At 38.3% G+C, this 9,331-nt stretch overlaps 2 protein-coding genes across 2 annotated transcripts; both read right to left on the bottom strand.

Annotated features, from left to right (window-relative positions):
• Window positions 1–2,200: 2,200 nt before the first annotated feature.
• On the bottom strand, window positions 2,201–4,544 carry LOC141909041 (uncharacterized). Its single transcript, XM_074799372.1, has 5 exons — window positions 4,485–4,544; window positions 4,219–4,351; window positions 3,285–3,979; window positions 2,738–3,012; window positions 2,201–2,522 (listed from the first exon to the last, which is right to left on the bottom strand). Exons 3-5 carry the CDS (start codon window positions 3,400–3,402, stop codon window positions 2,253–2,255), a joined length of 663 nt encoding a protein of 220 aa, XP_074655473.1. The 5' UTR covers window positions 3,403–3,979; window positions 4,219–4,351; window positions 4,485–4,544; the 3' UTR covers window positions 2,201–2,252.
• A 443-nt stretch (window positions 4,545–4,987) lies between these two features.
• LOC141908567 (uncharacterized) lies at window positions 4,988–7,651 on the bottom strand. Its single transcript, XM_074798663.1, has 5 exons — window positions 7,540–7,651; window positions 7,311–7,443; window positions 6,370–7,071; window positions 5,928–6,202; window positions 4,988–5,736 (listed from the first exon to the last, which is right to left on the bottom strand). Exons 1-5 carry the CDS (start codon window positions 7,597–7,599, stop codon window positions 5,473–5,475), a joined length of 1,434 nt encoding a protein of 477 aa, XP_074654764.1. The 5' UTR covers window positions 7,600–7,651; the 3' UTR covers window positions 4,988–5,472.
• Window positions 7,652–9,331: the final 1,680 nt, after the last annotated feature.

The following is a 9,331-nucleotide window of genomic DNA, read 5'->3' as shown; positions in this document are numbered from 1 at the left end:
GAAGACTGTTCACTCGACAAATTATTCAACAAAATCATCAACTCTAAAACTCAAGTCCATGTTACAGATCTTATCTCACCTTTAGATATCAATTTGATAAGTTTCAGAAGTAATTGGACTCTTGTTTTGTTCACTTTTAAAGAGTTTTCGAGCGCATCTTTTTTTTTTACTTGATGAAGCGGGATTCGTGTCTGTAACAACCAGCAACAGCACTTAGCAACCCAACCTTCTTAGCAACCCCTGGGCCCACTGCAGGATGTGACGTCAAATCGGAAAAGCCCATGGGATACCGCGGGATACCAATCTCAACCCAATGATCATGACGTCATCGTGGAAACACCCTCCTCCTGAGTTGGTAAAGTATCTTATCTACCCGTGACTATCTCTCCCCTAATAAATTGATCCAAGGAAATAAATCCCTCGGTATATTAAGCTGTGATAAATGAATTCTACTCTTGATAAAGTTTGATACGAGAAGCAATTCTTTCCATTTATTAAATAAACTCGGAAATAGTAAATGCTTAGGGAAGCGTTTTGTTGAATCTAGGGGATAACGTGGGTGGGTCGAATGTAATAAACTATAGTTCATGTGTGGTCGGTAAAATATACGTTGATATTCATAGGAAACACTTAAAGATCTCACTCTCACTTTATAAATGAAGGGCATGAAGTATATGTAGACAGGGGTGGACCCAGGAATTGAGAATAAGGGGAGGGTTCCCGAGGCCTGGTTGTATACACGAATTTGGTACATCATGACCGCGCGAGCTTAGGAGCGAAGCGTCCTACGAGGGGTTTGGGGGCCCAACCTCAAGAAATTTTTGAATATTTTTTGAAGGCTAGAGTGATTCTAGAACAAAATGACCGGCAATAAATTGTCACTGTATTTGTAACTTTCTTAAGCCTGTTTGAGAAGATATGATTTTTCAGAAAAAAAATTAGGAAGGCCTGGGCCGTTTTGGCTTCACTCCTGATAGAGCGCTTCCCTTTTTGCCGTTTATTTCATTACATCCACGTTAAGTATTATACATGAATAGCTTGATGCGGTCATTCTTAAACTATAGACATATGCTGTCGACGATTTTGTGGCCAAATCATAGCGGCGATCATGCCATCAGACAGCATTGGTAATAAAAATTAATTGATTCTATTGGTAATTTATGATTAAAAACATCAACGGATGGAAAAAGAGCTATTTAAAATTCAAAATGTTTGATAGATGCACGTGACGCATTTTGTCGTTTAAAATAAATAGAGATACTTTTATATAAACTAACGTTTTGAGTAAATATGATCGTAATAGTTTAGAAAAATAATAATGCATTTATTTTTCTAAACTCTCTGAAGAATAAAAAAGAATGAATTAGACCCAAAGACTAAACCTAGTTATGAAAATAATCAATTTCAAATAGTTGATAAGAATTTATGAAATTGAATCCACTTTCGACGTATTTACTGAATCGTTACCAGTAGTAAACGAGGTCGGTAAAACAGTCTTCAATTAACCGCATATTCATTTATCAATTACTCTTTATCACGCATTCACGCCTCTAATTTCAAGGAGTCTGACTTGAAATCATTTGACCAGATGAATGCGTGCTACATTCCAAAAAGATTTCGAAACATATTCGCTATAAAAAGTAAACTGCAGTTGTAAAGTTTTGAAGATCTAAAGCGGTTAGTTGAAGACTGTTCACTCGACAAATTATTCAACAAAATCATCAACTCTAAAACTCAAGTCCAAGTTACAGATCTTATCTCACCTTTAGATTTCAATTTGATGAAATTTAGACACAATTCTCTTATTTTGGGCTCTTATTTCAAAGTTTTCTTCGTTGTTGAGCAGTTTTTTTCGGCGTATCGGTTTTTTCGCTTGCTGAAGCGGAATTCGAGTCTGTAGCAACCAGCAACAGCACTTAGCAACCGCTGAACTATTAACTGGAAGTGACGTCAAATAGGAAACCCCCGTCGGGATGCCTTCTTCAACCAGCAACGGTGCTTAGTAACCCTGACCCAATAACAGGATGTGACGTAAACTAGGGAACCCCCACGAGATGAGATACCTTCTTCGATAAGCCAATAACTTATAGTACCGTAGTTGAACAAACGAAAAAAATGTATGTCTTATATATTTATGAATAGGATTTATTGAACTTCACAAAGGACAAAGTATAGACTACATGTAACGTAATGAATCGCTCTTTTCTAAAATACACCTATCGATCGACTGACCGCCCAGTCTCACCATACGATCAGTCACTTGACAAAGTACGAACTTCCAACAAATTGCCTCTATTTTCGTACAAATTAGAAATTCTACAGGCGAAATTAGTTATCGTATTATTGAAGACGTGCATCTGAACCATGGTGGCGATCATGTCGGTAGAAGTCAACGTTTTACGGCTTAGTATTACTCGCCTAGCGTCTTCGTGCACGCTGGCAAATGATCTGAAAGGCCAATTCAGCTCGTAAAATGTGATTTTCGGGCGAGGGTAACCAGTCGCTGCACAAATCCATTCGATCTGAAACGAAAATCAGCAAACATTTAAAACAAAAACTTTTCAAAAGTATTTTCGAAACATAATTAGCTAATTCAACAGCGTTATTTAAGATTGTTAGACAGGTCTGAATGTAATAAATTCGTTATCGAAATGAACTTAGCCCGGTTTATCGGTGGACCCAGCAACGTGACTAAAGATATGTTATCATCTAAACCGAATCGAATAAAGTCACTTACGGTGTGAATGCCCGGTTTAAGGTATCTTTTTTGGCGGCGGCTTCCAAGGGTCTGGATGGGTTTTATTCTAGTAAACGGTATTAGTCTGCCTTGGTTGCCGGCCTCCATGGTCCAGGTCTCTTTGGCATCTTTATTTGGCGGTAGATGATACCAGTTCGTCTCGCAGACGCCGTTATTCTCAACCGTTACTGGTTTGATAACTTCGCGGTTGTGAACCTTGTAAACTGTTATAGGTGGCGCCGGGTATCCGCATACAGACACTCCTATACCATTTGCTGCCAAAAATATTGAATAGTTAACAAATAAAAACCCACAGTAGATATATAGAAAAATTTATTACTTGGCAGTTTCGGGGTTACTACTAAACGCCATCATCAGAGAAACTAAAATCTGGGTTTGTATTTGTTTACTCCACACTGAGATTTAATCAGTTCGAATAGTTATTGTTACAATTCAAAAGTCTGTTCACTTTGGTCCCAAAGTTACACTCGAAATCAGTGTAAAACGAAGATTATATTATTTATAGCGGCGATGATATATTACGTACCCATGCCTTCTGCCAATGGTACAGATCCGTAAGCGTCAATCGTATCGCCGAAATTAGGATTTGTACTCCTGTCCAGTACTTCCATCAATTGCACCTTTGTCCCTTTAATGACGCCCATATCGGCTCTCGACTGAACGGCGACGCACGTTCGTAACCGCCACTTCTCCAACCGAAAATATCCAAAGTAAACTACGGCAACACAATACAGACCCGTATGACGTTGTTTATTTGGTGTTTCAATGACGTTGAATCTTTCGTAGGAAAATAGATTTCGTGAAAGCCACGAGAATTTGGCGGAGCTGTCATGTCCAGGACGCTCCAAGTAGTTGAACTTTAGTGTGCCATTCGTTGTGGCGCGATAACGCCATCTATGAATTTTTATTGGATGACTTAAACCACCAAATTCGGGTCTGTATGGGGAACCGTCATTTTTACGTTCAGTTCTATTCGTCTTGGTTCGTCTTCGAGGAATAGAATTGCCGGGGTTGATTCTATAGTACCCAATACTATTTCAAATATTCCGTCTTCGAAAACGTTCGCCTCAAATGTATGGGTCTGACAACCTTTAAATACAACCCTTGCCAGGAACGAGTTTCGTCGATTTTTTACTATCGTCGTCTGTGAAACATCTATCAATATCTTTGATCGGGTTGTGGTTCCCGTCCGATTCGTCACAATTGTGTAGTTTTCATCAGCTATTGGATTAAACATGAATCAGTGTTTGTTTCTTGAAAAATTAATTCTAGAGGTCTAGTATAGTGAGCAGAGAGGAGCGAAATGTAAATCGAAATAGCTTTCGTATCGTATCGAAAGCTTTGGAAAGTTCAATAAAATAATACGATTTGTGTTGGTAATTGGTAACAAAATCGATATGTAGGTTGGATAATTTTTATTTCGAACGACTAAAAAGTCCGTCAGATGTATAGATACGTACAAATCATGGGAACACCATTCAAAATCCAAACAATCTCCACTTCAAGACCAGTCTTAATCGTTATTTCTAACGATAGGTTGTCTTTGCGGTTGGTGATTTGTGTCACTTTCCCCAAAACGTCTGAACACAGATCCTTGCAAAGTAGAATCAGATTATCAAATATAGATAATGAAAATAGCGTTTTTATATCATTTCAAGCTGGTGTCGGTCTCGAAGGTAAAACGACTGATTAATTGAACACGACGGGATTCCGAGAATTCTCCTACCTGGGCCAAACTGAAGCCGGCTATACATGATATCAATACGCATATACGTGATCGGTCCATGTTTCTACAGATAATCAACAACGTAATATCCCCAAGTCATCATATCAAACAACTTCAACAATTACTCGCTTCGTTTTAACCCAAATAGTGATGATTTGTTCACGATAATAAGCAATGTTTGGTATAAGCTCTGATATCCGCATATTTGTAATATTGTCTGGGTCATTTTTTTTAAAATAGTAATAGAATAATTATATTGTTACGTACAAATTCACAGTCGTTACATGTATTTCTTATTACTGGCCATAATTAACGATTATTAGTGTCGCAACGAGTAAAGAAAACATAAATAGTAACTCTTGAACTAGACACATCCGAAACATTATACATCGGAAGCTTGAAAACATAAAATGTATATAACGGCTCTTCTGTATTGCGTGTATATCCGATCAATGATGGAATTCTTAATGAATGGTCGATTTACTCGAGGTTTTTCACTTCAGTCTTTCAGACAATCTCCGCCACGAGACGGCGGTGATATTCGTGGCAGTTAAACCCGATAGATTAAGAATGACCGCTCATCAGGCTCCTCCTCGCTTGCCAAGGGCCCAGTATCCCGAACTCGCCGTCACCAACAGGAACGGCATTAGTGAACCCGAAACTGGTGAAGATGCATCAACATATTCTTTTGAAGTGCGGGCAACGGGACAAACGGTCTCGCTCCGGAAACTCAATTTCAACCCATCAGCTCTAGTAAGAATTTCTTATCTTCCGGAAATTTTATTTTTTCAAGGAGATTGAATGCACATTGCGAGATTGAATACACAATACATTATAATTCGCGTTATATAGACATACATTATAGAGCGACATTGAATATCAGCCAAGCTACATATTTATTAAGAGTATTGTTCTTTTCTAAGACGCAACTTTATACGTTCTCAACTGACCGTTCAGCAAGTCTCTGGTCAACGATGATCAACTGTTACTATTTCAAAGTACGAACGTGCAAAATCTTGCTTCTATTTTCGTACAAGTTAGAAATTTTACATTCGAAATTAGTTATCGTATTATTGTCGACGTGCATCTGGACCATGCTGGCGATCATGTCGGTAGAAGTCAACGTTTTATGGCTAGGTATTACTCGCTTGACGCGTTTTCCCATGTTGGGAAATGTAGCGAAAGGCCAATTTACCTCGTAAAACGTGATTTCAGGCCGAGGGAAACCGGTTGCTGCGCAAATCCATTCGATCTGAAAAACAAAAATCAAGCAACAGTAAACCGAAGTTTCCAAAAGGATACTTCCTACATAAATCGCTTATTCAACATGGGGCATACGGTCGTTATAGACTGGTCTGAATTTCTTAAATTTGTTATCGAAATTAACTAAGTCTTAGTTAGAATATGTCAACATTATAATCAAATCGAATGAAAGTCTCTTACGAAGTGAATGCCCGGTTTAAGGTATCTTGGTTGGCTGTGGCGTCCAAGGATCTTGATAGGTTTTATTTTAGTAAACGGTATTAGTCTGCCTTGGTTGCCGGCCTCCATGGTCCAGGTCTCTTTGGGATCTTTATTCGGCGGTAAATAATACCAGTTCATCGTGTATACACCATTATTCTCAACCGTTACTGGTTTGACAACTTCGCGGTTGTGAACCTTGTAAACGGTTATAGGCGGTGCCGGGTAGCCATACACAGCCACCTTTAAACCGTTTGCTACGAAAAGAAAAGCCATTCGAATTTATAGAAACAAGAATTCGAAAGTTTGATCATTTGATCCGATTCGAAAAAAGAAGATACATTACATTACAAAACTAACCATGCTCTTTTTAAAGTAATTCTTCGGTCGATTTTACTTTGAAAGAGTTTTAAACATTACGTACCCATGCCTTTTACCACAGGTACAGATCCGTAAGCGTCAATCGTATCGCCGAAATTAGGATTTGTACTCCTGTCCAGTACTTCCATCAATCGTACCTTCATCCCTTTAATGACGTCCATATCTGCTCTCGACTGAACGGCGACGCACGTTCGTACACGCGGCCTATCCAACCCGTAGTCCCCGTAGTATATCACGTCAACGCAGTACAGACCGGCATCCCGTTGTTTATTTGGCGTTTTTATGACGAATGATCTCTCGTAGGAAAATGATTTATCCGAGGGCCACGAAGATTTCACGTGATCTTCCTTTCCAGAGCTGTACAATTGTCTGAACTGTTCTGTACCATTCGTCGTGGATCGATAACGCCATCTATAGATATTGAGTGGACCACGTATTATACCGAAGTCGGCTTTATGCGCGGGAACCGTCGTTTTTACCTCCAGTTCTATTCGATTTGGGTCGTCTTCGAGAAACAAAACTGCCGGGGTCGATTCCAAAGTTCCCAACACCATTTCAAATCTCGCGTCTTCGTTCGTCAAAAAACGAGCATCAAATGTATGGGTTTGGCAACCTTTAAGGGCAACCCACACCCGGAACGAGTTTGTTTGATTTATTAGTAGCATCGATTGTGACGTGTCTATCGACATCTTCGATCGGGTTGTGGTTCCCGTTTGATTCGTCACAATCATGTAGTTTTCATCAGCTATAGAATTAGAAATGGATCAGGTGTTAATTGCTTGAAAAAATGAATTCTTTGGATCGAATGTCAAAATATAGTAACCGAAATTGGATCCACTTAGGTGATTGGGTGGTTATCGATTGCGACAAGTAGCTTAGAAATCATTGGTTCGACCTCAACGTTTCAAGAACTCAAAGTATCAAATATAGCTAAGATAATTTTGTTTTGAACGACTAGATCTGTGACATGTATTATGTACATACAAATTATCGGAACACGATTCAAAAGCCAAACAATCTCCACTTCAAGACCAGTCTCAATTATTATTTCTAACGATGGTTTGTCTTTGCGGTTGGTGATTTGTGTCGCTTTCCCCAAAACATCCGAACACAGGTCCTTGCAAAAAGAAAACCAACTTATCATCACGGTCCCATAGAAATAAAATCACTGATTAACTAAACAGGAAAGTCAAGATTCTCAGAATTCTCCTACCTGGGCAAAACTGCGGCCGATTAAACATAATATTATTACGCACATGCGTGATCGGTCCATGTTTCTCTGATGTTCTTACGGTTATGTAACGATGATACGAAACATCATCACATAACAAACAACAATTTCAACAATTGTTATAACCCAGATAAGTTAAACGTGGACCCTCCGTAAATTATCTGGTAATGTGTATTTATGCGGAGAAAAAGTTCTTATTGATAAGTTGTTTCGTGAATAAGCCTTTTTACAGTTTCCAGGCACCATTTTTTTGGGTACCCGCCGGGTCCGCATTGTTGAATTTTTTGTCCCTATTTTATTCCGGTTTAATTTTTTTTATTTCGTTCATATCTCTGGATTGGATTAAGATAGAAACAAAGTAAAATATCAATGAATTCAGCTGACAATTAGATTTTTTTATGATATCACTCATTTATAAAGTTAATGCAACAATGCGCGCTGGTGAAGTTATAAACATTGATATCGTCTTCCCGATAATTCAACTTGAATTATAGCTCATCCCATTCAAAAGTTCGTAATTCTTGCAAATTTTAATCTACATTTTTGGAGTTTTCAGGATCAATAGACATCTATATGTGGTCTTATATACTTTTTACCGTTTTCAATTATCTTTATTAGTTTTTAAGTAACTGCGAGTCAAACTTCATTGCGTTAACTTTATGATTGAGTAATATCATTAAAAAGTTAATTATTAGCTGAATTCATCGTTATTTTCACTTTGTTTCTATCTTAATCCAATCCAGAGATATGAATGAAATAAAAAAAAATAAACGGTAAAAAATAGGGACGAAAAATTCAACAATGCGGACTCGGTGGGTGCCCAAAAAATGGCGCCTGCTGGAAACTGTAAAAAGGCTCATTGTCTCGACCATATTCTAGACACCATTCATATACTATGACTTCTGGAGGATTCAAATGGTTTTCTCTATAATTCACGTCGGTTGCGATGACACTAGTTTGTATAAAGAACGATTTTCCCGATGTATTCTGCATTACTTACTTGATAGCTATACTTGACATTCTACTAGATCGACTGTGTGTATCTATTGTCATTAGCAAATACGGAAAAATACAAATTATATGTATTATTCATGTTTGCTAATGACAGTGATCTCGATATCACATCAGAGATTAAAAAGTGTAAAGATATAAAACCAATGACGACTCAAAATTGACATCGTATTTCAGGTTCGAGCGTCAACATATTTCTTGTTCGTGAAAAGGTTCTTCATATACTGTGTAACGTCACGAATTATTTTGAAGGTGTATCGAAATGTCGAATTCGTGCATTAAAATGTGTGCATTGCTGAAGAGTGTTTTGTTCAGCTTCATTTTTATTACGCACGGGTTTTGAACCCATGGGGCCCATTCATATAATATTAGTGCTTCGCATTTACTCTTTTCTGCCGTTTTATATCCATCCTAATTCATACTGTTGTGTTATAGCTTGGATGTGTTGGATACGTCAGCAAAACATGCAATCTAGTGGTAATTTCATTACTTCTACAGCCGAGAGTCACTAAACGTTTTATCAGTCCGACATTTAGATTGGCACCAGTATGTTGCGGGTATTTTTCGTATTCCTCGGATCTGCGTTAACAGTTTTCTGCAAAGGTAATTTTTCCATTTCTTCTAAAGTGTGTATGTATCATGATTACGTCCCGATGGAAATGAGTCAAGCTTTTTCTATCAGATGCAGAGAGCGCGGCTGTTTTGACCGATGCGGAACGTTGTGTCGCTGACTTGATGGCAAAACCGAGGAGCGCGCTGGTCA

Source organism: Tubulanus polymorphus, chromosome 7, assembly GCF_964204645.1.
Source record: "Tubulanus polymorphus chromosome 7, tnTubPoly1.2, whole genome shotgun sequence".
NCBI lineage: Eukaryota > Metazoa > Nemertea > Palaeonemertea > Tubulaniformes > Tubulanidae > Tubulanus > Tubulanus polymorphus.
The sequence above is the reverse complement of the archived record's forward strand: the minus strand, read 5'-3'. Positions and strand labels throughout refer to the sequence as shown.

Excerpts from the sequence above, each read along its gene's own strand:
- LOC141909041 (XM_074799372.1), bottom strand. The coding sequence starts at position 3,402 with ATGGGCGTCATTAAAGGGACAAAGGTGCAATTGATGGAAGTACTGGAC. Across the intron at positions 3,013-3,284 it reads ACCATTGGCAGAAGGCATGG|CAAATGGTATAGGAGTGTCT; the intron begins GTACGTAATATA and ends TATTTTTGGCAG. Across the intron at positions 2,523-2,737 it reads TTAAACCGGGCATTCACACC|ATCGAATGGATTTGTGCAGC; the intron begins GTAAGTGACTTT and ends TTTTCGTTTCAG.
- LOC141908567 (XM_074798663.1), bottom strand. The coding sequence starts at position 7,599 with ATGGACCGATCACGCATGTGCGTAATAATATTATGTTTAATCGGCCGC. Across the intron at positions 6,203-6,369 it reads ACCTGTGGTAAAAGGCATGG|CAAACGGTTTAAAGGTGGCT; the intron begins GTACGTAATGTT and ends TTCTTTTCGTAG. Across the intron at positions 5,737-5,927 it reads TTAAACCGGGCATTCACTTC|ATCGAATGGATTTGCGCAGC; the intron begins GTAAGAGACTTT and ends TTTGTTTTTCAG.